This window comes from Gekko japonicus, unplaced genomic scaffold, assembly GCF_001447785.1.
Source record: "Gekko japonicus isolate JY-2015 unplaced genomic scaffold, Gekko_japonicus_V1.1 scaffold1396, whole genome shotgun sequence".
NCBI lineage: Eukaryota > Metazoa > Chordata > Lepidosauria > Squamata > Gekkonidae > Gekko > Gekko japonicus.
Window position 1 is genome coordinate 144446 of NW_015173172.1, and position 27794 is coordinate 172239.

General features: G+C 41.3%; 1 protein-coding gene across 1 annotated transcript in view; it reads left to right on the forward strand.

Moving 5' to 3' along the window:
- Positions 1-12987: 12987 nt before the first annotated feature.
- The window catches only part of TSGA10 (testis specific 10), an 84185-nt gene continuing 69378 nt past the window's right edge, over positions 12988-27794 (forward strand). The window contains exons 1-6 of the mRNA XM_015422538.1: positions 12988-13044; positions 13886-13910; positions 15245-15345; positions 16654-16869; positions 24435-24500; positions 26157-26348. Coding sequence (XP_015278024.1) covers positions 12988-13044; positions 13886-13910; positions 15245-15345; positions 16654-16869; positions 24435-24500; positions 26157-26348 — 657 coding nt within the window. The remainder of the gene's footprint in view (positions 13045-13885; positions 13911-15244; positions 15346-16653; positions 16870-24434; positions 24501-26156; positions 26349-27794) is intronic.

Sequence of the window (27794 nt, forward strand, 5' to 3'; positions counted from 1 at the left end):
ACCGCTCCGAGTATGCACAATGGGATTCGCTCTTGAGTTCCTTTTCCGCAGGAGAAAAGTGACCTCTCCACACACACGCACGCCTGCCAGCTTCTGGAGTCTTTGCTCTCTGCCCTGTGGGGGGAGGGGGGGGGGAGGCACTTCATCAGTCTCTCCTCTTCCCCTTGGAAAGCGTTTCTGTTTCCTTGGCAACTAACAACAGCAAAAGACTCCAGAGATGAGGCTGAACAGATTCTGCTCTGAAATTATTTTGCTTTCCGTCCCCGTGAGACGGTAAAACGATTAAATCATAACAATATTTTAATTAAATGTTTTAAAGACCCCTGAATACGGTATTACGAATATTTTGTTAACTGAAAAGCTGAAACGCAAACTAGCTAAAGGTTTTCCAGGAGGCTGAAGTTGGTTCCCAGCTTGCCTTCCTAGTTCCTTATTCACGAACCCAGCCACAAATAACTTTGGCACCCACTATTCAATTATATATAAGGAGAGATACACTATCCCACCATCTGTTACATTTATATCTCACCTATCCTCTTAAGTTCAGGACACTGCAAATGCAAGACACACACACACAACAATCCTGTTAAAGTCATTTAACTGACAGTGACAAGACCAAGGTTATACTCCCCTCTGCTCTGGGCTGTTGAATTTATATCTGCACATTAGCAGTACCCTCACCTACGGCGGTCAACCTCCAGGTGGGGTACAGAGTTCTCCCAAGAATTAGAACTGATTTCCAGACTAGAGAGAGTCATTCCCCTGGAATGGCAACATCACAGGGCAGACTCTATGCAGCTTCCCTCTCTTACCCTCCACAGGGGCTGCTCCCAAATCTCAATGAATTTCCCAAAACAGAGTTGGCAACCCTGTTCTCACCAGATCTCTGGGCCCCTGGGGTGACTAAGACCCTTGGAATTTTGCACCCCCCACTCAACCTTTCTCATAAGCTGAGTGTCTATGGCAGCACATGCGTATACACACAAACAGACGTGCATATTTATTTATTTATTGTATTGTATTTATACCCCGCCCTCCCCATGAATGGGCTCGGGGCGGCTTGAACGGGCTCATATACACATGTGTCAGATGGGCACAACTTTCAAAATGTTCAAATGAGGTTTTCAGCTTTCTGGAGATCATCTTCCAACAGTTATCACCTGTTGGAGACATCAGGCCAACTATTCTGGCCTAACAAATGGATAGTACGCCAACAGCCCAAATAAAAGGGAAAAAAGACAATATGATGTAAATGCTATTATTTTGTATAATGGGAACTTGAAGAATTAAGGTCATCTTTTTGAGATATGTTTTCAGAAAAGGAAAAGTCAGAATGTCTTCACTGCATTTTTGCTTTATTCTGAAATATATTTTCCTTTATTAAAATCTTAGAAATCACAATAAATACCTGTTTCACTTTACACGTTTAATTATTATTGACTTGAAACACAAAAATCAGTGCAGCATCTAATTCCTCAGGTGGTTGCTTAGCAGTATGACATTTACAGAATTTAATAAAAATATTGTAGTTCCATCATATTTTCCATAGAATTAATAAATGCATATTAGTGTGACTTTCACATGCACTAGTATGTTTCCTAACCAGTGCATTGCTTCTGTTATTTCGATTCCATTAAAAAAAATTAAAAAGAAACAAGGGAGAGAGGCCCACATGTAAATCTATGAAAACAACAGAAATTCTAGTAACTACTATCAGAAAAGCAAAACTTATCATTTTCATAGAAGAAAGTAGGAAATTGCTCTCCAAATTTTACCTCATAAAATTTTTTGATTAGATTATTTTCATTGACAGTAATTTCAAATACATACCACAAAGCACTTATTTTACAGAAGCCTGGCATTTAGAGAGATACTGTACTGGAAGGTTCCACTTCTTCTTTCAAAGAAAGACATGATGCTTCATGAATATGTACAGTAATGTATGAAAATGTGATTAAAAGTACTCAAAATAGAAAGGATCTTAAAACTGAGAATATAGTACACTATGGGTCCACTCACATGCAGAATTAGCTGCGCGATAGGGACGAATGCCGGGTGGATTTTATGGGCGTGATCACACAAAAACATCTGGAAAGTGTCCCGCACCCGTCAGCAACCCATATTGCCTGGCCGAAGAAGCGGAGTTAAAAGATACCAGGGAAAGTGCACTAGTTTCCAGAAAATGTGGGGCGCAGGTGGGCGTCAGATTGCGGAAGCGCTAGTATCCCGTCGCCTCCGGTGGTATGTGCGCAAATGCGGAACTGCGCATGTGCACAAACACGTACTGCTGAACAAAAAAAAACCACCTCACCCTTCTTTGCCACGCTTCACCATCAACGTGTCATCGCAGCTGAGGGCATGTACACGGAGCCTCGGGGGAAACGTCTGATCGCGATACTGCGCTTCAATTTGCTCCGGAGCAAAAAGCCTTGCTTCACCCCCGGATTATCTCGCTGGTGTGACCGGGACCTATATTTGATTTAGTTAACTTAAAGTATCAAATCATATCATGTACATATATTTTGGCAGGATAAGGTTTTTTAGACAATTTAACAAACATCATTGAACATCAGTCATTTCTAAATGATCCTTTTCTTTAAAGCTGTGAGAGGCATTACAGGAACCAGGTTCTGAATGATTTTCTGTATTATTTTGCAGCCCTTCTGGTATCTTTTTTCCTGTGGTTTGGAAAAAGCCAGTCATAGCTCCTTGCCTGATTTCCTCAGTGTTTTGAAGTAAGTTGTCATTTACACCAGAAGTCCCCACATTTGCATCCTTCTGTAGTACTGATACAGGTGTCTTAGATGTATTGCAACAGTTGCCCATTATGTAGTTACCATGGAAATACTAGAAGCTCTGGATGCTTATCTTGAAATGAAAACTTTGTGTCACTGAGGAAGCTCTTCTGTGTGACTGCTGTACAAATCCTACTGACAAAAAACAGCTCAAATAATTGAGTTAACACGTGTGTGATCCTAGCAGCTATGCATTTTGCAGCTGGCAGGAATACTGAATGAAACATATTTATTCTCCTATAAAAATGAAAATGTACTGGCAGTGGAACATTACACATATTTACTAGACTGCAAGATACTGCATGCACAAACTGTTATCATTTGCTACAAACAGCACCACTACTGCTGCTGCTTATGATACCGGCGTCTTCAAACAGACCAAAGCTTTATATCCCAGCTGAAACTGATATAGGCAGAATACACTACAAAATGACATACCCTGGCAGGGGAACTGAACTGGAAATCCCAAGGATTGAAACTAGAACCTTCTGTGTGCAAAGGAGATGCTTTACCACTAATCCATAGCCCCCTGGATCAGAGCTATGCTTGGGACTCCATCCCTCTCCACCTGGGATTTGGACCGCAGGATTTAGTTAAGCTATACCTGTGCCTTTCCAGTGTAAGACATGACTTTACCTACTTAGATATGCTGAAATTTACTTGAGGCTTGCCTCCATTTTGTTTACAATTTAACTAACCAAGAGAGAGATCTTGGAGTCGTAGTAGATAATTCACTGATAATGTCGAGACAGTGTGCGACTGCAATAAAAAAAGGCCAACGCTATGCTGGGGATTATTAGGAAGGGAATTGAAAACAAATCAGCAAGTATCATAATGCCCCTGTATAAATCGATGGTGCGACCTCATTTGGAATACTGTGTGCAATTCTGGTCACCACACCTCAAAAAGGATATTATAGCATTAGAAAAAGTGCAGAAAAGGGCAACCCGAATAAAAGGGTTGGAACACTTTCCCTATGAAGAAAAGTTAAAGTGCTTGGGGCTCTTTAGCTTGGAGAAATGACGACCGAGGGGTGACATGACAGAGGTTTACAAGATTATGCATGGGACAGAGCAGGTAGAGAAAGAAAGTACTTTCTCACAATATAAGAACTCATGGACACTCAATGAAATTGCTGAGCAGTCGGGTTAGAATGGATAAAAGGAAGTACTTCTCCACCCAAAGAGAGATTAACACAGGGAATTCACTGCCACAGGAGGTGGTGGCGGCTACAAGCATGGACGGCTTCAAGACGGAATTGGATAAACATATGGAGCAGGAGTCTATCAGTGGCAACTAGCCACAAGGTATAGATAGGAACTCTCGGTCTGGGGCAAGTGATGCTCTGTATTCTTGGTGCTTGGGGGGGGGGGCAACAGTGAGAGGGCTTCTAGTGTCCTGGTCCCACTGGTGGACCTCCTGATGGTACCTGGTATTTTTCGCCACTGTGTGACAGAGTGTTGGACTGGATGGGCGATTGGCCTGATCCAACATTGGCTTCTCTTATGTTCTTACGTTCTTAAAATACTTTTGTATTCGGTGCTTTATTTTGTATAGTTTTATTATACTGGAGCCAGTGTGGTGCAGTGGTTAAGAATGTTACACTAGTATCTGGGAGATACAGGTTTGAATCCCCACTCATGCCCTGGAAGCTCAGTTGGTGACCATGGACCAGTCACACTGTGTCAGCCTAGCCTACCTCACAAGATGGTTGTGAGGATAAAATGGAAAGAAGAATGATGTAAACCACTTTGGGTTCCCATCCAGGAGAAAGGTGAGGTATAAATAACTAAAATAAATAAATAGATGATATTCTCACTTTCAATTTACCATTAAGGTTGAATATTTTTGCTTGGTGTATTTTAGAAAATTTGGAAACAAGCTTGTTAATAAACTTGTCTCTAACCCAGCAGAAATAACTTTTATTGATATGGCTGTGTAGCATTCAGGCTTTCTGACTGAAATTAACATTATGAATACCACGTCATGTGACATGGACATGTGATGCATGAACATTTTACAGCTGTCAATTTAACCTCCCTTGGTAAGCAAAGGTTAAAGTTTTTTTATTCATAAAAAGGAGTTGTCCACATTATCTAAATCAAGTTAAACATATCAACCATTTCAATTGCTCTCTTTTTCTGATTTTCTTGCAATCTTAAAAAGCAGTGCTTCAGTGATTTGCACATGTATACAGAACTGTAAACTTTCCAGAAATTTCAAAGCCAAAAAGGGGGGGGGGGACCACCATTTTTTTCAGGGGGAAAAAACCCATGGAAATTTGGAGGAACTGAAATATACGCAGTGCTTACATTCCTGTCAACCAAAACTAATTTTACAGATGCAATATGTAAAAAGCATAATTTATAACAGGAGTAGCATATAAAACTGGGACATTTATGGAATTTAAAAGTATAAACATTCATTTTATAGAAAAATTGCAACTACACCCAGGGCTTATTTTTGGAAAAAGAGGTGCCAGAACTCTCAAGAGGGAAATTAGGTTTTCAGCCTGTATACTGCAAACTCATGAACTTCTAAACATTTGTTATAAAGAATTCTGTCGAAGAGGTTCCAGAACTCCGTCCCAGTGTGTTCCCCCAGGAAAAAAGCCCTGACTACACCCAGTACTTGAGAAAGAACTGCAAACTGTTGCATCCTACGCTACCAATGCGCATGTACCTTTAACTTTTGCCATTTGTGAGGTAGGAAAAAATGAAGGTTTCTAGTCAAACACAAATTCAGTAGTAAACAAAAGAAGAGGTATAATTTGGACATAAACTCTCTCATATAGTCACAATGGCATGTGTGGATATTAAGCTAAACTTTTATAACACTGAAAACACTGAACACTAATAATATATTATCATTCAGCACAAAATGGCATTTTGATTATATACATTTAAGCATTATATACAAAATTATATATATTTAAACAAAAACATTTTTGGGAAATGTTGCATATGTCTACAGCAAAAGACGGTTTATCTCTGTGCTCCCCCAAATTTCCCAATTTTTCTATTGGAAGAATTAAAAGAAGAGAAGATTGGATTTATACGCCACCCTTCACTCGGAGTCTCAGAGAGGCTTACAATCTCCTTACCTTCCTCTCCCCACAACAGACATCCTGTGAGGTAGGTGGGGCTGAGACAGCTCTTTGAGAACTGCTCTGAGAACTGTGGCTTGCCCAAGGTCACCCAGCAGCTGCATGTGTAGGAGTGGGGAATCAAACCTGGTTCTCCCAGATTAGTGCCTGCACTCCTAACCACTACACCAAACTGGCTCTCCACTCTCATCAAACTGGAAAAATAGAGAAAGTCCTTAGACTTTTTCATGTTGTACATTTGGATTGAGATAAATGTTTCATAAACCAAAGTTGTTCTCACTCAAAAAGAGAAAATATTTCACTGGTGGTTCTTCTAGTAGTCTCCCAAATTTTCTTGTTTTTCTGTTGGAAAAACTGAATAAAGTCCAGGGGGGGGGGATGTGGAATTTCCCCCCTAAAACAATTCCAGATTTTTTCCAGGCCTTCACAACTCTACACACATAATCTAAGTTTGCCCAGTAATACATATAGTATATAGGAGCTGCGGTGGCTCAAATGGTTAAAACGCTGAACTACAGGCTGTGGAAGGTCGGTAGTTCAGCAGTTCAAGACCCGAGTGTGCCGCATGACGGAGTGAGCTCCCATCTCTAGTTCCAGCTCCTGCCAGCCTAGCAGTTTGAAAGCAAGAAATTGCAAGTAGATAAATAGGTACCACTTCAGTGGGAAAGTAACAGAGTTCCGTGCACCTTGGTGTTTAGTCATGCCGGCCACATGACCACGGAAATGTCTTCGGACAGCGCTGGCACTTCGGCTTTGAAACGGAGATGAGCACCACAACCCTAGAGTCGGATTCGACTGGCTTTCGAGCAAGGGAACCTTTACCCTTTTCATATAGTATATCAACAAAGTAGAAATTATTCATTAAAATAATCACTGCATGCCATATCATTAGATTAGTGATGCACATATACCACAGTAGATTGTGGATTATATGATCAACAGTTTGGGCAATTTAGATGTATCTTACTAAATGTACTTTTTGTGTCTTCCAGGCAACTCTGTTTGAAGCTTGCATTTCTACTAAACAACTTCCTAGCGTAGTAGTTTTGCTGCAGAATGGATTAGTCTTTCCCTTCTTAGCAAATAATGTGTACATGCACTTCTGTTGCTAAAGGCCAGCAGGGCTATGGAAAGATAGGATACCAACATTGCAGAAGGCAGGATGTGGGCAGAGACTATGGCTTGCACCTGTTATTACCTCTGCAGTTCCCTTTGGAACCAGTAAGGATAGCATGGGAGAAGGTGTATTACTGCCCCCCCTCCCTATTCACTAGTACCATTACAAGCCAGTTCCTAAACTCTGCAGCCTGCCTTGGAACTGGTGGGGCAGCATGGGCAGGGATGTGCATCCCTAATCCTTGCTGCTGGGCAGCAGCACAAGTTGCTTTGGAGCCAGGCAGCAGTGGCATGAGTGAAGAGTGCTTCTTTTTTCCGTGTGCCTGCTGCTTGGGGCATTAAGAACTGTATTGGGAGACAAGGGCCTGAAGCAACAAACCATTTTAGCTGCAGTCCAAAGATGAACGAAGCCCAATGGCCTCAAGGTGAGAATGATGTATGAGAAGTTGAAAAGTTGCATTCCACCAGAGTAGAAGGGGATGAACTAGAAACCCACCCACCCCCACACACACACTTCCCACGGAATGAGGAAATAACAACCAGGAGTGAGGGAGACTCAAATCCTAGTAGGATAGGGTACCAGGCTTGCTAGCCAGGATTTTTTTGTTTGGGGGGCATTTAAATTTTTAAGGGGGCAGTTAAATTACCATTAAATTAATCTGAATGCCTGTCTTTAAGGGGGGAGGCTCCAAGCTTGTTTCTAGCCCTTCTTTCAAGGGCAGCAAGCACATCAGTTCTTAGGGTGGGAAAGCAGCTCAGAGAACATTTAATTGCCTTCAGAAGGCATTTAAATGCCTTTTGAGTTCCCTTCCATAGGGCAAGAAAACTTAAAAAGGTACTCAAGAGTGGCACCTTCAATACATCTCCAACAATCCCCCTTTCTGCTAGCCCAGTCCTTCTGTCTACCACCTAGGTCAAAAACATTCCCATGTGCCTTTGGGAAACAGCAGCAGGGAGTGGGGGGTTTCTGGCATGTCTATTTGTGGAATGGGGCTTTTAATTAGGGGGTGGGGCCCTGAAATGCCCCACTGTAGCTATGGGCCTGATAAGTAAAGGAGGCACGGGGCTGAGGCACTGTGAGATTTCATAGAAGTAAGGAACTGAGGATCTTTTAAAGTAAGTAAAGGAGGCACGGGGCTGAGGCACTGTGAAATTTCATAGAAGTAAGGAACTGAGGATCTTTTAAATATTTCGCACAGGACTCAAAATATCTGAAGCAAAACTTACCTTTGTTATGATGAACCTCTGTAATTTATATTCTGTGCTTCTGACCTGCTATAATCTGAATAATAAGGATTAATTGGTTAGAAGTGTTCCATATTAAACTGCATAAACATCTTCTCTCTGTGCAAGGGGCTGGACAATATTTTAAGGGTCTCTGCAGCTATACAATTCCATAATTTCCACAGCAGTCTTATATCCTTGTATCACCTAAAGTCAGTAGCAATTTACAGTACATCTAAATGGGTTCATTCTTTGTAGAACTACATATAGGTGAACATGTACTACAAAATGTAACATAATTAATAGCTGTCAAATAAAAACAGTATTTATTTTTAAAGTCATTTTCATCTCCTGCATAACCAGCCCCTTGGTTTGCATGTTTTTCTGGAAGCAAATCAATTACGAACAGACTCCATTATCACAGGTTCTGGTCAAAACATCTTCTTAAAGCTCTTTAAGGAGGAGAAGCAAATATAATTTGCTAATTCCACTGGCCTTTGCACAAAGCTGATCTTATTATTGAGAGTTCCTGCAGAAATTATGAACTGTTCTATAGATACAAAGAGCTCTTCAGTGATTTGAACATATGCACAGATAGAAATAAACAGCTGTTTAGCAGCACTATCAACACACACTTCAGCCTCCATATGTTGAATGGGAGTTAATTTAAGAAAGATTTTAACAGTGTAAGAATGTGTTCCTGTTATTAATGTGTAACATGTACCAGAATTATGACTACATAATGAAGAATGTTATGAATAAGCCTTACATAACCCATCATCTGTTTTTGGCACAGACTGTTTCCCCCCTTTCACTGGACAATGATAAAAAGCAACAATCATACTAACCTGTCAGAATTAAGCACAGTAAATACAAGATCATTTCTAATACACGATGGAGGGCTCTTGAGGTATAGCTTTTCTTCCTTCCTCTCATTCTCTACAAAAGGATGCAGTTCTTCGCATGTGCTGCTGGCACTCAATCCCCAAAAGGGCATGATCTCTCCAAATATAGTTATGTTGATAAATGAAAAAGCTTTGTGTTGGCTGGTGGTAGTTTGCCAAGCAGTATCTCCTGGATACAAATTCCCTGTGCTACAACACACAAGATGTTGAATTGAGGTCTATCTCTGGCGTCTTCCTTCAGCCAATACTTTGGAGATAATTTTAAAGAGACACTCTCCTTGACCAAGTGGAAAAATAAATGTGACCATAGTGAAAAACTCACTCTCAGAACTCTCTCAGCCCCACCTATCTTACAGGGTGTCTGTCCGTTGTCGGGAGGGGAAGGGAAGGGGATTGTAAGCTGCTCAGAAACATCTTTGGGTATTGAAAGGTAAACGTTCCCTTGCTCAAAAGCCAGTCGAATCCAACTCTAGGGTTGTGGTGATCTCTGTTTCAAAGCCGATGAGCCAGCGCTGTTCGAAGACACTTCCGTGGTCACGTGGCCGGCGTGACTAAACACCAAGGTGCACGGAACTCTGTTACCTTCCCACTGAAGTGGTACCTATTTATCTACTTGCAATTTCTTGCTTTCGAACTGCTAATAATAATAATAATAATAATATCAGTGAAATTACAAATTATTTCAAGTGAATCCAAAATAGACATTTTAACAGCACAAACTTATAAGGAACCCAGTAAAGTTATTTACTTAGTTCAGCTGGCAGAACTCCAAATACAACATGAGGAAAGATAGCAAGCTGGATAGCAACAGGAGGCATGAGGCAACAACTTGACAGAGTCAGGTTCCCATATTGTTCCCCTTTCACTGATCATATTGTTGCCATCAAGTTACATCAACCATAAATGGCTGTTGGAATTCATTTGTTCTTTCTGAATGACTACAGGAATTCATTGGGGGAGGGGTTGTGTGTGTGTGCGTGCATGTGTGTACCCGTGCCTGAAAGTCATGGCGACCTCTGGCGACTCCTACTGGAGCATGGATATTCAGAGAAGTGGCTTCACAGCCTGGCCTCTAGCCTTCCAGCCCTGGTATTCTCTGGAGGTCTCCCATCCAAATACTTGTCAGGGTCAGCCCTGCTTCGCTTCCGAGATCTGACGAGGTCAGGCTTGCCTGAGCTATCCATGTCAGGGCTGGAATTCACTGTTTTTAATGTCCACTGGAAACATTAAGGAAAGGGAGGCTGGTTGCTTACAAGGTATATGAGTATCTCCAAGTAGCAGACCAAAATGATCCCCCCAGAACACTAATAAAAACACTAGAGAGATTATACATACATATAACAGTCAACACAAATATGGTCACAGAACTTCAAAATCAGAATCAGAATACTACGGCAAAACTATATCATCATCCAGGTCACATTTATTTATTGTTTTCCAGTAATAGTCACATTCTGTAATTTAAATGCAGTATTTCTGAATGATGTTAATTTTACTAATTTTATTGCCCCAGCCATTCCTTTAAAGGTTTCAAGTAAAGTGAAAAAAGTGAAGAAATTTAGTGTGCAGGTCATATTCTCTTGCTCCGTAAAGACTCATACATACTGTTAAGCTTTCCAACGGCCATTCAAAAACTCAGTGAATTCCTAGTCATTAGAAAATAACTAATGGATTCTAGTGTCCATTCTCTGTCATTTGTTTTAGTGTCTTCACTTTTTTACAGGTTTCTGGTTTGGCTGACTTGGTTAGTCAGAATGATGATAGGCAAATCATCATCCATAAGTCCCAGAGCAAGACGTCTTTAGCTGAGGCCAAGGCCAACTTCTTTGTGACAAGTATTTATTTAATTCAATTTATATCCCGCCCTCCCTGCCATATCATTTCTGAGGTTAACAGAAGCTTGTACTATACATTTTCTGAAGAAAATGAATACTGAGAACTAAAATCTCGCTTTTTAATTCTCTGAACCCTGACTGAAATGTTCCTATAGACTCTTGGATGTACCTAATACCGTTCCTCCCATATGTGGTGCTGGAAAGTGTTGTCAAGTCACAGCAGACTTATGGCTACTCTGCAGGGTTTTCAAGGCAAGAGACCAACAGATGTGGTTTGCCATTGCCTGCCTCTGTAGTGACCATGGATTTCCTTGGTGGTCTCCCATCCAAATACTACTAACCAGGGCTGACCCTGCTGAGCTTGCTAGATCTAATAAGACTCAGGTAGTCTGGGCCATCTGGCTCAGCCTCTCCCCACCCCCACGTCCAAAGAGGCAAGAGGTACAGGACCTAATAATGTCCTGTCTTTGGCTCATCCTCCAGTGCAACATATACCATCAAAAGTCCACAATGCCATTCTGCTGCCTCACTGGTCAAACATGTGAGTTCCTGTGCAAAAGAATAAATGGACATAAATCTGATATTAAACATGGGAGAACAAAACTGCTGAGACAGAATTCATCAGAGTTTAGACACAATAGCCCCCTCCCTTCAAAACTGAGCAAAATCTCTGGGACACTTTACTGGCTTTGTTATTACAGGTGCTGTGTCCATTTATGGGTGTCTATAGACATTTCCATGGGGTCGCGAAGAGTGGAACTCGACTGTACGACTGAACAACAACATAGCTATTTCTAGTATTTTGTTTAGGAGGAGGGAGAGGAGGAAGAGGAGAATAACCTACTTTCACTGCTTTTATGAATTGCCTCTGTACTTTTCTTGGCTATATTTGAATTTTCGATAAGTAGCTCTCCCCAGGCAGCTCCTGGATTTCACAGCCATTTAACCATCTTATGTTAGATCACGCCCCCCCCCCCCATCACATATTTAAAAGGTCTTCCTTCCTAGTGAGGAGGACCCGCTACACTACATCCCTAGTCCACGAAGGTTTATGCTACAACAAAGCTTTGTTAAATTATTAAAATACCACTAGATTCCCATTCAGTTTTGCTCCACCAGACTAACACGGCCAGACCGGTTCTCCGGCCAAAACCGTCCAAACAAGTGCTGGGGGTAGGGGCAAGAACTTGGGGGAGAGAGCGTTGGAACTGGACTTGCTTCCAGCCGTCTTTCCTTGAAGCCCCGCCCGGCCCCGCCGGCACATAGCAGAGCTTCGAGGATCGCGCGCTTCGACCTCCAGTTTATTGGTCGGTGCTGCTGCCGAAACGCGAACCGCGGTTGAAATGGGCCGCAAGCGCCGATGAAGGGGAAGGGGGCGGGGTCAAAAGATGAGCGCTGATGATGCCTAATCCCAAAGGTAACGAGAGCCGGAGGGGTGGGGAGAGCGTTACCAGGAGACCGAGAGAGCGAGCGGGAAAGGGACAATATTGCGGCAAGCCTGTAGGGGGCAGCACGTCCAACGAGGCAAGAGGCGCCGGTCTGAGGAGAATTGTAGACGCTGACTAGGCTCCCGTCCGCCTTCACTTTTTGGGGGACAGGATGAAAAGAGTAAGAGCTCAGTAGCACCTTAAAGAGTACTAACAGCATTTGTGGTAGGGCATGAGTTGTCGTGAGTCACTGCTCACTTCTTCAGACAGGGTTCATGGGCGGGAGAGGGAGACGCATCTCCTACCTTTCCAGGTGCAGGTGGCTTTGCGGCTTCTTCTTCCCGCCCTTTTTGCCCAGCCGTTGTGGAGTAGTGAAGGGGCGGGGGGGGGGGCAGGCTCATAGCTGAGCTGCCACGATCTGGTCTGGCCATTCGTTGGGCTTCCCGAGTTGAGAGGGGGGAAAGAAGGCGAAGTCAGCGGTAAGGCTGAGGAAGCGAGTTGAGAGGCCTGAGAAAAGGGGGAGGGGGGGAAAATACCTTTATTTTTTTCTCTTTTGGAGCGGACAGTGTAGTCGCCGGCATGATGTCTAGAAGGTACCCTGGGCGCAGGAGGAAAACAACAGAATTTCACACAAAGGTACAGATAGTCCCCGGAGACATCGAGAAAGCAGCACTAAATTGCCAGGCGACCTGTAGCGGGAGGTTGGGCTGGATTCCACACACACACACAGAGAGAAACAGGATTATTTTGTCGCTCTTACTGAGGTGTGTGTGAGAAGAAACGACTGCAATCCTGAAAATTGTTTTTTCAGACGCAGTGCTGGAGTTTCGTTCTATAAAAGCTGTGTGTCAGGAATCTAAGAGCCATATTAGGGATCCATCCTTGGCATTAGAAAAGAGTAAGAGTCCAGTTAGCAAAATTTGTGGTAGGGCACGAGTGACTCACTGCTGGCTTCTTCAGATACAGATCCTTGTCATGTTTGGGAGATATGTAAATTATTCCTAGTCCTCTTTCGGTAAAAATGTTAATTAACACAAAAGTTGCAGTTTAGAAGTTTGCATTCCCCGGACTACTGTTTGCCCTAAAGAGACCAGAGTGCCCAGCAGTTAAATTCTCAAGCAAAACAAATGCTAGTGCCATGGTGACTGACACCTTGCCTTCTAACAAAAAATAGGCAGGACATGATCGACTTGCTGTGCTGAGAAATCCTTTTATTGTTTACACATAATTAATCCAAATAGTTTTTAGAATGACATTGGCTACTGTGCTCATAGTTTTATTTATACTGTGCTCATAAGTGGTTACAATTGAGAAAAATGTTTTTTAAATAAAAGCAAGCATTTCCTTCACTTACTGTCACCAAGTTAGCCTAACGTAGGTCCCTGCCACACAGCAGGGAAACGGAGGGCTGATCTGCGGCAAATGTGAGCCGCACCAAAGTTGGAACGCCGCGGCGGGATCCCACAGATCCCCGGAGCCGCGTCGCGTCACTCCCCGGCACGATCAGATGCCGGGGAGGAAGAGTTGGCTGGGAGGGGGAGGCTGCCGAACTGCGCATGCTCGAGCATGCGCAGTACGGCAGGGGGCCGGGAAGCACCAGCGCAAATACAAGCCGGCCGATCCCACGGCCCGGCTTGCGGCGCTCCAACGGATTCCACCACCTCGGTAGGTGGTTCTGTTTTCCTGCGCGGTATCGCCGGTAGGGACGGAACCGGGACGGATCCGGCACGCTCCCCAGATGTTGAGGTGGGATTGTGCCGGTTTGCTCCGCCCCCGTTCCGTCCCGCTCCCGGCCCAACTGGCCTCGTATGAACGGGGCCCCAGGAAAGCAAACCATTGTGCATTCCTATGCAGAGTTACTCCAATCTAAGTTAACTGAAATCAGTTGATTTAGGTTGGAGTACCTCTGCATAGTATTGCACTGGCTAATCATGTAGAGAGCTCATGTGAGCAATTCAGACATATTTTATAAGTATTCTTCCAGTTTGTTTACTTCCACATAAACATGCAGATAGTCAAGCTGCATGGATCATAGTCTAATACAACTTTTTTTAAAGGATGTAATTCCTTATCAGTGATAATTTATGTGGCAACTTTTAATAATCATTTTTATTGAGATTTGTTTTAAATGGATACTTTATTAGAAGTGAACTCATAATGTTGTTATTAACAACAGCCAGACTGCCTGTGACAAAAAGTTGGTGGGGGAAATCACCTACCTTCAAAAACTGGTATAATAAAATATGGAATAATGATAACGGACAAGGTCTTGACAAATTGAAAAGTATGGAAAATCCCAATTCTATCTCGGGCTTCTTAGAAAAATAGATCCCCTTTATATTATATGCAGAATCAGTGGGGAAAATTATATAAGACCATCTAAATTTGAGGATACGCATACACACATTGATAGTTTTATTGTATGTTCATTAAAAATATTGTGATGTATTACAATACAATGTATTGCTGATAAATACTTAATTGTAATATTTTACATTCTGTCTTTACAATATACAAAAGATATTGTCTTTGCAGGTCCTGTTACTTTATTTAAGGATCCTGTGTTGTAAATGTGTTATAATTTCAAATTCAAAAATAAAAATCTTAAAAATAGATAAATCTGCCACTATTGTACCTGTTTCTGGGTGGGATCCAAGCCGTAGTCACTAAGGGTGCAACTGTGCACAACAGTAGGTCCTATTGAGGCTGCAGATATAATGACTTCAGTATAATGACTTCAGTATAATGACTTCTGGCAGCATAAGTTAAAAGTGTACATAAAAAACTAATCAAACAAGATTGCCCTTTATGCTGCTTTGTCTGCTTTTTTCTCCACAGGTGACGACAAAAGATCCATTTTCTGAAAGCAACCAACTTCCAAAACTTGAAGAAAAGATTAAGAACAAAGACAAAATCATCCAAAAGTTACAATCAGAGGTTCTGTCATATTGTCCTGATATTTTGGCCATTTGTAATAACTGAAATTATGTAATAATTGAAATATGACATCACATTTAATTTAGTCACTCAGCTGTGAAAACCAGGGAAATGGTTTTGTCTTCTCAATAGAGCTGCAGGAACAAAATTGTAATAGTGCCAAAATAACATTTTAATGATTGTACAGTAGCATTTAATCAACCTGTGATGACATTTGTCATTATGACTCATTATCCCGGTTTGCTAGTGGGTCTTCCCAATACAGACCCACATAAAACCATGCTATGGAGAGTAGTTACAGTATCTTGAGTGTTTTAGGATTACTTTGCTTTTATCAGTTTGGATTCAGACGTGACAGATATAGGTTGGTAGTATGGTAAATAGAATATTCTTAGATGACAGTATTATTTTATGGTGTTGTATTATTCCTGATAGTATTGCTGGAACAATTTTATACTTACAATGGATTTTCACAATGTGAAAGGCATAGATGCTTATTTTTATTCCATATATAAAACTCTAAAGTATGTTGTATCAAAACGACTAATATTCAAGGCACTTAAGAGAAGAAGCCCAGGTGGATCTGCTCAGTAGCAAGTCCCATGTTATATAATGGGACTTACTCCCAGGAAAGTACCCTTAAGATTACAGCTCTAGAAATTGAAGCTGCTGCAGATTTTAACATGCATTGTGACCTGTATTATGTGGTCTGGCGTCCTAGTAGTGGACTGGATACGGAATTATTTAATGTAATTTGATGTACAACTACACACGATGGGTTGTTCCTGTTCAATATTAAGCAGAGGATGAGGTGCGATTTAAAGTACAGCATGGCAGGAGAGAACAACTCAGACCTACCTTTGTTCTCTCTTTTCCTGCCAAAATTGTTTTGCCCCAGCTGCTCATCTCCTGTCTGGTATGTGGGTTGGGAGGTGTTGACTCTTTGTGGGGAAAACAGCAGGGATTAATCAATTTGGATGGATGGGAAGTGGTATGTATTTTGAGCCAGGTAAACACAACCAAAACAAATCAGTGCCAGTTAACAAGCCCAGAAACTACTGTAAGATATTCCTAACACTTTCACCACTAATGAGCCCAATTAATTTAGATTATGTCTTGATTCATCTTCCATGAACTTTCCATCAGCTGTGACCAGGCACTGATTAATCTAATAACATACCCACGAAGAAGCAGCTTTATTTTACATATGCTTTGTACATGGTATCAACAAATGTTTTGCTGTACAATATGGCATTATTTTAAGAGGTAAAATAAATGAAATTGATTTGTTATTTTTGGACCAACTAGGTTGAAGGTCTGCAAACAAAAAACCTTGACTTGGAGAAACATGTTATGAAACTACTTAACAATAAGGTGGAAGTAACAAGTCAAGTGGACAATTTAGCCAGTAAGAATGAATATCTATGTAAAAAACTCTCTCATATTGGCAAGTTAGCTGAACAGCTAGAAAAAGAAAAAGAATTTGTCTTGGATAGTGCTGACATGGAGCTTGCTGAAGCAAAGGTACTTGAATTGCTACATTAAAACACATGTTCATACACATATATATTTTTAGAATGTGTGGCTATCTGTATTGGAGGACAACATCTGCCAGCAGGAAAACCTAGCGCTTTGTCAGATTGTGCAGTTTTAAGAGTTGCATAGGTAAAACTAATTGTAACATTAGTATCTTTTTTGCAGTGTACATATTAAGCCTCTGTTAAAGGAACAGTACTATTTTCTCCAGGCCTGTTGGCAACCATAAACTTATACAATAGTGCTGGTCCACATTGTTCCACTAGGACAGTATTCTGAGATAGATATGACACCACCATGATGCTATAAGTGGTACTGTGTCTGTGTGGCAGGCCTTCTGTTCATTCTTTTGCATACACTGCCTGCATAGTATCTCACAGTGTGTGTGTGTGTGTGTGTGTGTGTGTGTGTTATGTACCATTAAGTCCATTCCAATCTATGGTGACCTTATGAGTTAATGACCTCCAAAATGTCCTATCATTAGCAGCCTTGCTGAAGTCTGGCAAACTGAAGGCCATGGCTTCCTTTATGGAGTCAGTCTATCTCATGCTGAGCTGCTAAATAGATTCATATATTTTATTGGAATGGCCCTTTGATCTAATCTAGTTGAAAATGGTCTTTATGTTTGTTTGTTTGTTTGATTGAGAGAAGATCTGCCTGATCTTTTCCACCTCATCCCTGCTATAGCACCCTGCACCCTCTGGAGAAAAGCAACAGCGTGGAACCTAAGGAATGGTGCAGAATGCAGCATAGGGGCTGCATCTGAACAGTGTGTGTGTATGTGTGGGGTGTCCACTGAAAATACCTTCTGCTTGAACAAGGGGGTAGTAGATTCAGCCCAGTGTTTTTATTGGTCTGATCTGCATTTGAAAAAATCTCAGGGGTTTCTGTAAATAAATTTATTATTGCAACCAATCTGTTCCGATCAACTTTGAAAGCCTCCCCTGTATATATCTTGGGGGTTGTCACATGACCAGTAGAAGTCTTGCTCAACTGACTGTTCAAATATTGCCAAATAATAATTACTTATTTAAAATTTTAACTCAAAGGAAAGTAACTAAGAATGGTGTTAATTTTTTTAAAATCCTGCATCTTTTTAGAAGACCCTGAAGTCTGTATGCTTCCAGTAGCTTTATAAAGCAACATGACATATCAACTGGAGGTCTTTCCTGACTCAGTAATCTTAACTCTTGAGCACTCAGGGTCTGTTGCCACCTATTGTTTACAAATATTCTCACATCTAAGGATGAATTTTTTTAAAGAAAAGAATTCTTTTTTAAAAAGTATTTAAGGGCACAGCGCTCTGGAGTTTGTACAGGGTACTTTTGTGATGAGAAGGTATTTTGCTTGCTCAGACTGTAGAATCTGATGTCTTGTACCTAACCCTAAATGCACCTGCTTATAGTGACAGTGACTCCACAGATACCATGCTGCTGAAGAGGTGGTCTGGGGTGACATGGCGAGTGGAGGCCTGGGCTTTTCTTTCAGCTTGTGGGTTTGTCTGTATGGAATATGGAAAACCAGGATGCACATGTGTATTCTCACCAAAAACTCTCTGAAATAATGCCAGCATTTCTGCCATTCTTCTGTATTTAAGGAGTAGAACGGTATGGAGCAGCATGGGGCTTATGCGATTGCATTCACAGTGCAAGGCTTTTAGAACACATGCATGTTTAACACATTACAAATACTGATTTAAATATCTTAAAATACATATCTTGCCTTTTCTTATGACAATGACAACTTACAGAAACTAGTATATATCTGCATTACAACAACAATCTAGTAAAACTACTTATTGCCTATGACAGAATGGTATCAAAAGCCACCCTCCTGTCCTCAGGAAGGCTGTTCCATAGGACTGGAGCCACAACTGAAAATGACCAAGATCTGGCTTGTAGCAGACCTAACAGATCTTATGGAGTGGATAGTCAGAAAGGAGCTCTAGGAGGATTATAATTGGCATACAGATTCGTACTGGGGGACATGGTCCTTCAGATATGTGTATCTCAGACCATGACTTTAAGGTGATAACTTACAGCTTGAATTGGGTCCAGAAGTATACAGGTAGCCAATGGGAGTGTCATACAGTTGGAGTAAATTTATCATATCCTAACTTGAATAGCGCAGGCTAGCCAGATCTTGGAAGCTAAACAGGGTCAGCCCTGTTTAGTATTTGGATGGGAGACCACCAAGGCAGTTCAGGGTGGCTGCGTAGAGGCAGGCAGCGGCAAACCACCTCTAAACATCTCTTGCCTCGAAAACCCCTTCAAGGGCTGCGATTTGATGGCACTTTCTACCAAATTGTTCATACTTTTAGGCTTGTCAGTAGACAAGCAGCTTCATTTTGTACCATTATAGCCTCTGTATAGTCTTCAAGGGTAGAATGTAGTGTAGTTTTCTAATAAAGTTAAAGGTTTCCCTTGCTCGAAAGCCAGTCGAATCCGACTCTAGGGTTGCGGTGCTCATCTCTGTTTCCGAGCCGAAGAGCCAGTGCTGTCTGAAGACGTTTCTGTGGTCATGTGGCTGGCATGACTAAAAGCCAAGGCGCACGGAACGCTGTCGCCTTCCCACCGAAGGGGTAGTAGTTAAGTGCACGGACTCTAATCTGGGAGAACCGGGTTTGATTCCCCACTCCTCCACTTTCACCTGGCTGGATGACCTTGGGCAAGCCGTAGTTCTGATAAGAGCTGTCCTTGAAAAAGAGCAGTTTCTGTCAGAGCTCTCTGAGCCCCACCTACCTCACAGGGTGTCTGTTGTGGGGAGGGGAAGGGAAAGGAGGTTGTAAGCCACTCTGAGACACCTTTGGGTAGTGAAGGGTGGGATATAAATCCAATCTCTTCTTCTATTTATCTACTTGCAATTTCTTGCTTTCGAAATGCTAGGTTGGCAGGAGCTGGAACCAGAGACGGGAGCTCACTCTCTCATGCGGCACTTGGGTCTCGAACTGCTGAACTACCAACCTTCCAGCCTGTAGTTCAGCGTCTTTTTTTTGTTTTAAACTTTAGTGTGTTTAATAACCAAATACATGCATAGCCGTAACCAAATACATAACTAACGCAAAACATAGAACAGTTATTACGACAGTAGTACAACCTGTAGTAGCTAGCATTGAGAGAGAAAGTGTGTAACATATGTAACTTTTATGGCGGATATTAATATACAACGGGTCGTTTCGTAGAAAAAGAGCTAGGGGAACTCATTAGCATAACTCATTAGCATATGCCACACCCCCTGACATCAGGGGCCCGGCGGTGGACCTGCAAGGCCGGCGGGAGTGCAAGGAAGCCCCGCGAAGGCCCTCCCTGGCTCCAGGCAGGCAGGGGTGGGGAGAGGCGGGGAGGAAGCAACTTACCCTCCCTCTTCTCCTGCCTCCTCCTGGCTAAATGAGGGCCGGAAGCGGGGCGGCTGGAAGCAGGGGGCGGGGCTTCGTCATGTGCCCCACTCCCCCCACACCTCACCCGGGGGAACTGCGTTCCCCCGCGATCCCCCCCCGAAATGACCTCTGATATACAACATTAATAGCTTCAAGTATATGCTCAAATTCCTTATGTGAGGCGAAGTATTCAAAAACTGGAAACCAAATTTTAACAAAATTTGAATTATATAGATGGTGACAAAGAATCCGCTAGCTTGTCCATTATACAATATTCCTGAATTTTAAAGAACCAATCAGATATAGTGGGTCTTTTGTCATTTCCCCAAAATTTAGCTATAACTGCACAGGCAGCTGCACAGAATATTTCTATTAATTTAAATTTATGTCCATATTGTCTAGCACTAGTTTACGAAGAGTGTAAAAGCTAATCCTATATTTTTTGTTGTCCCATATAAACTACAAAAGGGTGTTTTGCCATATCTTTATATCGCGTAAAGGGATGAGTACAGGCAGTGTGCGGAACAGAAAGATGAATTTCTGTAAAATGAAAGACTTAATTAGGTCTATGCGTTCTGACCAAGAAAAAGATAATTGATGCCATTTTTCCAGTTTGAGTTTGATTGTTTTGTATGTTTCACCAAAGTTGTATTGCAGCAGGTCTTTTAAATGAATGGGGATGAAAACCCCCAAATGTCTCCACGCATTAGTTACCCATTTAAAATTATAAAGTGCCTTAATAGTGTTCGAGAGTTCAGGTGTAATGTAGGTGGGGTATATTTCAGATTTTTTTTATTGATTCGCAGTCCCAATACCTCACCGAAGTGGAGCGGTTTGTTGTTAATAAATTTTAAGGATTCCAATGGGTCTGTGAGATATAAGACCGTGTCGTCAGCGAAGAGGCTTATTTTAAAAGATTTATCATAGATGTTTATTCCTTTAATAAGTGGGTTGACACGGATAGCAATAGCTAGAGGTTCCATGGCAATCGCAAATAGGAGGAGTGACAAGGGTCATCCCTGGCTACTGCCTCTCGAGGGGGTTAAAATTTCTGAATACAGGTTATTGATACGAATGCGCATGTTTGGGTCACTATAAATGGTATCTATTGTTCTCATGAATTTCTCGCCAAAGTCCATGCATTTTAAAACAGATCTAAGAGATGGTGTTTCTAGCGTATTGAATGCTTTTTCAGTGTTGAGCGATAGGATTATGGATTTAAGTTTTTCACTTCTGCAATAATTCATGCTGTTTAAAGATTTACGAATATTGTCAGCGATGTTGCGTGAAGGCATAAAGCCAGTTTGGTCTTTATGCACATAATGGGTTATGAAGTTCCCCAACTGTTTAGCTATGATAGACGAGAAGATTTTTGAGTCTTGATTAATCAAAGTGATTGTCCGATAGGACGCTGGTTCTGTGGTGTCTCTACCTAGTTTTGTGATAACGATGATCGCTGAGTCGGTCCATGAAGAGGGTAAGATATTTTCGTTTAAGATATCATTGCATACGCTAGTAAGTGGACTAACAAGGATATGAGAAAAAGACTTATAAAATTCAGCCGGGAACCCATCATTGCCCAGTGTTTTAAAGTTTCTTAAGGATCTGATGATATCATGAACCTCCTGATGTGTGATTGGAGATTCAAGTGCTTCCCTGTGTTGCTTTTCAAGATGAGGAAGAGGCTGTTTTGTTAATAGGTAATCTTAGTATTGCTTTTGGGCTTGGATGTTTAGTTTGATAGAGTGAGCAATGATACTCATGGAACAGCTTAACTATTTGTGTGTCTTTTGAACAGAGATTTCCTTTGACATCTTTAATAGCTCTAATTAATTTTGGGGTGCTTCTTTTTTGGACTTTCCAAGCTAACGACCGTAAATGCTTTGGAGTTTTAGACCAGAATTTACGCTTTAAATGTGTAATATTGCGTTTTATCTGAGAAGTCTTGAGCATCTCTAAGGCTTGTCTCTCGATCAAGAGTTTTTTATACACCTTTTTACTGCCAGTAGCCTTATGAATGCTTTCTAGTTTTCTAATCTATTACATTGCAAAAGCATGTATCAGTGTGTCCAGCTCAGCAGGGTCTAAAAGGAGAGAGAATGTCTGCACAAGATGCAGCTGAAGGAAGCGTTTACTTGATCTTCAGATAACAAAGCAAGATCTGATAGAACTTCTAAACTATTAATAGACTTGTCAAGTTCAAGACCATTCTTCTCCAGAGCTTCTACTTTACCAGCCAGTATCACTTCCATCTTGTCTGGATTCAGTTTTACTCTGCATTCAGAAACTGGTCCAAGATAACAACCGTTTCTTTTGGAGCCTTATTTAAAGAAATGTAGAGCTGGATGTTATTAACATACGGATGACACCCAATCCCAGAGCTTTGGACAATCCCATTTGAAAGTCTAACATACAAATAAAACAATGGTGAGAGAATTGGATCCTGGAGAACTGTGCAGGATAAGTCACATGCTCTAGCTCCATGTCATTAACCACTACTCTCTGCATTGACCAAGACAAAAGACCAAATTTAACACAGTACCTCTCAAGCCCATTCTGGTTTCTACATGTCTCAACAAAATGAAGTGGTCTTGTGTTATAAGCAGCACAGATATTAAATAGGATCAAACTAAATGCATTTCCCTTATCTAAACACAGACTCTGTTTTCAAAAAGAGGCTAGATGGCCATCTGTCAGCAATGCTGATTAGGCAGATTATGAGAGGGAGGGCAGGAAGGGTTTCATCGGTGTTTAGTTCTTGTGGCCCTTTCTTACACGCCCAGGGAAATGCTTGTTGCCACTTTGGGGTCAGGGAGCAGTTTTTCTCCAGGCCAGTTTGGCTGGAGATCCTGGACATTTTATGTCATCTGGGCATGGAGCAGCGGTCACTGTGGATGTGGGGGGGGAGGTATTTGTGACTTTCCTGCATTGTGCAGGGGGAGATGACTCTGGAGGTCTATTCCAACTCTATGATTCTCTGATCATCCACCAGAGCAACTAAAGCAATCTCTATCCCAAAGCCAGAATGTAAAGGGTCAAGGACAAATAAGTCATCCAGGAAACCCTGAAGTTGCTCTGTCTCCACTCAGTCCCCTTACTCAAAAAGGGCAACTTTTGACACACACCTAAAATTGGCAATGATATTTTTTATTGAGGGAAGGCTTTTTCAGCAAAGGCTGGGTTACAGCCTCTTTCAGAAGTTTTGGCAGATGGTTTCTTTGTAATGGGGAGTTGTTAATATTAGCCAGTGGAACCCTTACTTTATCCCAAGAACATTTAAGCCAAATGGGACAAGTATCCAGGGTGCCAGTGGCTACCTGCATGGGCCCCATCATCCTTTCAACGTTACTCAGGAAGACCAGTCCAAAACTATCTGTATAAATTTGAGCAGACAGTGCATTTGATACTTCTGTCTGTTCTGCAAAAAATGCGGAATCAGAGTTGGATTGAATCAGAGAGATTTTATCAGCAAAATATATCAAAATTATCACAGCTAATGGCCACACTTTCATTGCTTTGGGACTCAAATTGAGCTGGATATATGAATTAGCTGATACAGTGGGACAGAGAATGACAGTGCAATCCTAAAAAAAGTTACGCCAATCTAAGCCCACTGATTTCAATGTGTGTACTGTCAGCATCACTCCTTATATGATGCTTCAGTGTGTATGTGCACATTGTGATAGTGTACACATGAACATTAATAATAAAAATTACTTATGTGTAATTATTTCTTGGCTTTGCAACCTCTAAATCTGGCAAAGTATAAAAAGTAAAATTCTCATGAGCGAAGGCTAGCACCTCTAACAACTGCTTGTGTTTGCTTCATAGTTCCTTCCTGAACTGTATTCAGAGTTGCCTGCAGTTATGCCTCAATGTCAGTTGAGGAAGCTGGGCTACTTGGCTTAATAGGGGAAGAGAACGGAAAGTCTGTATAAAAAGTTGCAGCATTGCCTTGCTGTGTGACCTCTGCTCCTGACCTGCAAGTATGTGGAGCAAAGAGCAAAGGCTATCATGACAGCATAACTGGTTTCAGTTCCTAATAGATTAATTTCTTTCAGCACATCTAAAGCAGTAGTCTAAATGCATTAGTTCATCACTGAGAAATACCTTACAAAAGTTCTGCTTACTATTTGACTTCCTATATGTAATATAGTTTCCTTTTTTTCCCTTTTAGTCTCAGATTAAATGCCAACAAAATATGATACGGAAATTGGAACATACAATCAACATTCTTAGATCTGTAAGAACGTTTTTATTTTTACTGCTAAAATGTCATATATTTATGCAGAATGCATTTATGACTAGAACAAATACTAATTATTAAGAAGATGGGGAAGAGTGGCAGAAACCAGCCACCTGTTAAATTGGAGAACAGTGGCCATCTGGTCAGTGTGCATGTAGTTGTCATCACCGTCCCAATGGCATGAGTGCATGCTTGCACGATCAGATGAGAAAGTCCCCTAGAGACCCAGCTTTAATACCTTTGAATTTATGGCCTAAAACTCAGATTTCTGTTGATAGAGAATTGATTTCCGTTTTACTTACAGCAGCCAAAAATGGTATTGCAACTCATTGGAAAAACTGATCGGCTTCGACAATTAGTTATTGGTACAATAAAGTTTGGGAATACTTTATTTCAGATAAAATATCTGACTGGGTTGCCCAACGTGAAACAGATAGAATATAGAAGTTCAATGGTGAAATGGTATCTGTTTTTATCAGAAGAAACTCTACTTAAATCGCAAGGTTTTCAGAGAGTAGACTCCCTTTCTGTTTATTTGTTCTTTTAACGCTGATATATATTCGCACCAAATATAGTATAGTAAAAATCTTGTTGTAGATTTTACACTTTTTAAAAACAGGTATTTGATGCTATGTCATCTAAACTCTTATAAGTTGTTAGTTGAATTTTGCATATGTTGCTATGGTTCTGTTGCTTATGAATGTTTGTGGTTGCATTGGTTATCTCTGACTATGTATATTTTACACTAATTATAATAAAATATTTTTTTAAAGACAGTGGAAAGTCCGTTCATGGCCCGCCGGAACCTGCTTAGTACCAGGCTTTCCCCGGTGTCTTTTAACTCCACTTCTGTGGTGGAGCAGCATGGGCTGTCGACAACTGCGGGACGCTTCCTAGATGTTGCTGTCTGATTGCTTCATTTAGATCTGTCAGGCATTTATTTTTATTTTGTTTTATTGTATTTATACCCCGCCCTCCCCGCGAACGGGCATTCACACCTATGTCGGATCTAAAGGCGTGTGTGATCGCAGCCTAAAAGAACATGCTAGATCACCCAAAACTTTGCAGGCATGCCTCCCTGTTTAGAGCAATTACTGATTTTTTAAAAACCAGTTTCACCAACATTTGGTTATGGGAATATTCATGCATCACTAAATATCACTTGACAAGAGTTTTGTCCCCACTAAAAATTTGGAATCACCTTCAAAATCTCTATGGTTTTGAAAAAAATTATACAAAGGAATTTTTACTGAACTTGTCAGTCATGCAGAAGTCAAGTTTCCTGAAATAAAATGTTGTTTCATAGTACATACTGTCATCTTCAAATGACAGATCAGCAGCAGGAGGCTCAGGGACGAAATCTGGCCCAATGACGAGTACATTCAGAGACCACCTAAGGATGAGATTTGTGGTGCTAATTTATCCACCACTCACCTATTCTCAGCATTGCTCTCGAAGGAGTTGCTGGCTGAGGTTCAGGGTTTTACTTACAAGTGATGCATCTCCATCCTTACATGGTTTTGTAACAGGCCAAATGCTTGCTTTATAATAAATAAAATATATAGAATATACAGGTAGAAAAATGCTGAAATAAAATTTTATGTTAGTCAGTTAATACTATTTGTTATAACTCTTCACTTTGGCCTTTAAAAGGTTGTTTTAGATACTGAAGAATCAGAAGAGTGCTGTCCTTCAAGGCTTGAGAAATGTATAAAGACACTGAAAGAAGAGAGAGATTATTATAAATCTGAAACTGAGACTATGAAGAAGATGCTTCGAAATACATCTTCAACTTCTAAGTGCGGCCCTTCTCATGCTGTTTCAAAGGTTTCCTCCCCCATTCAGGTATATCTTGGAGTAAATTATGGGTTTGTCTTAAGCTGATTTCTGTCAATTGTGTTTCTCTCACTTTCCTGCTGTGCCTACTTGCGCTAGGATTCCCAACAAGAATAACCATTCAGGAGATATTTCCAATCTGGAATTCTAAAAAACTCTAAGCAAAAGTTTGGCTGATAGTTATGATTCAAAGTAAAAATGACAGAGATAAGATGATTCTTCACTTTGAAAAAGGAACAAGAGTAAAGTTTGTTAAATATAAACGGATCTGATATTAAATTATTATGTTAGTATGTTATAACTGTTGATGTATGTTGAAAATTTTGGGGGTGATTAACTGGATGGTTTGTAATTTTGGACTCTCAGGACTTTTGTATACTATTTTGCAGTTATTGTACATGTTATAAGTTATACTTGACCTTAATAAAAATTTAATTTTTAAAAAAAATATAAACAGTAACTGAGGTAAATTTGAACTGATTTCCACCTTTTAACTGTACGTGCCAAGTGAAATTCTTTCCCAGCAGGCTTTAACAGCATGACAAATAGCTACAGCTCCTTGATGCCGCTTAGTAAGCCCCTCTCTTAGTTCCAGGGTAGGATAAGGGACTATGATCCTTATGTTGTCCTTAATGTAGCCTCCTGTTATAACTAGCCCTCCACCAAACTGTTCTCCCACACTCACTACTTGAAAAAATCCACAGTCTGTTCTTAATGTCCTGTTTCTCAGTGATCAGCTGATGTTGGTTGTTTCAAAGTATCACTAACATTGGTTCCTGTGCTTTCTGTATTTGATTATGTATATATCAATTTATCTATGCACATTTGTACATACCATCAACCAAAATCACATTTACTTTCATCCCTGGGCATGAGACATGTACCTTATGGAGGTTTCCAGTTTACCTGCTCTTCTGGCAGCATCTGTTTCAAGGTAAACACTTGCCAACTACCAGCTCCACCAGGCAAGGGCCTTGCCCACTTTCCTGAAAGTTGGGGTAGTTGCCAAATTGGGGAACAGTGCTAAGGAAAGCCACAGATTGCATGTCAAAGAGGTGGCATACTATCCAGCCCACATATTGCCTCTAAAGCCTTGTTCTCTGTGCCCTGCTTTCAGAGGTGAAGTGGGTGGTAACTAGAGACAGGGCATTTTCTGTGGTAGCACCTTACCTTTGGAATGTCCTCACTCTTGAAGCTCGCCTGGCACCTACTTTACTTTCTTTTAGGTGCCAAGCTAAAACACATTGTTAACCTGTGTTATTTCCAGGCTAAACGTATGCAGGGGTCGTTTCGTAGAAAAAGAGCTAGGGGAACTCATTAGCATAACTCATTAGCATATGCCACACCCCTGACATCACCGGAAGTGTGTCATAAGACCACACACCCCGCCCCCAACGATTCTGGCCGCCGCCGGCCTTGCAGCTCCACTGCCGAGCCCCATGAGGGGCCCGGTGG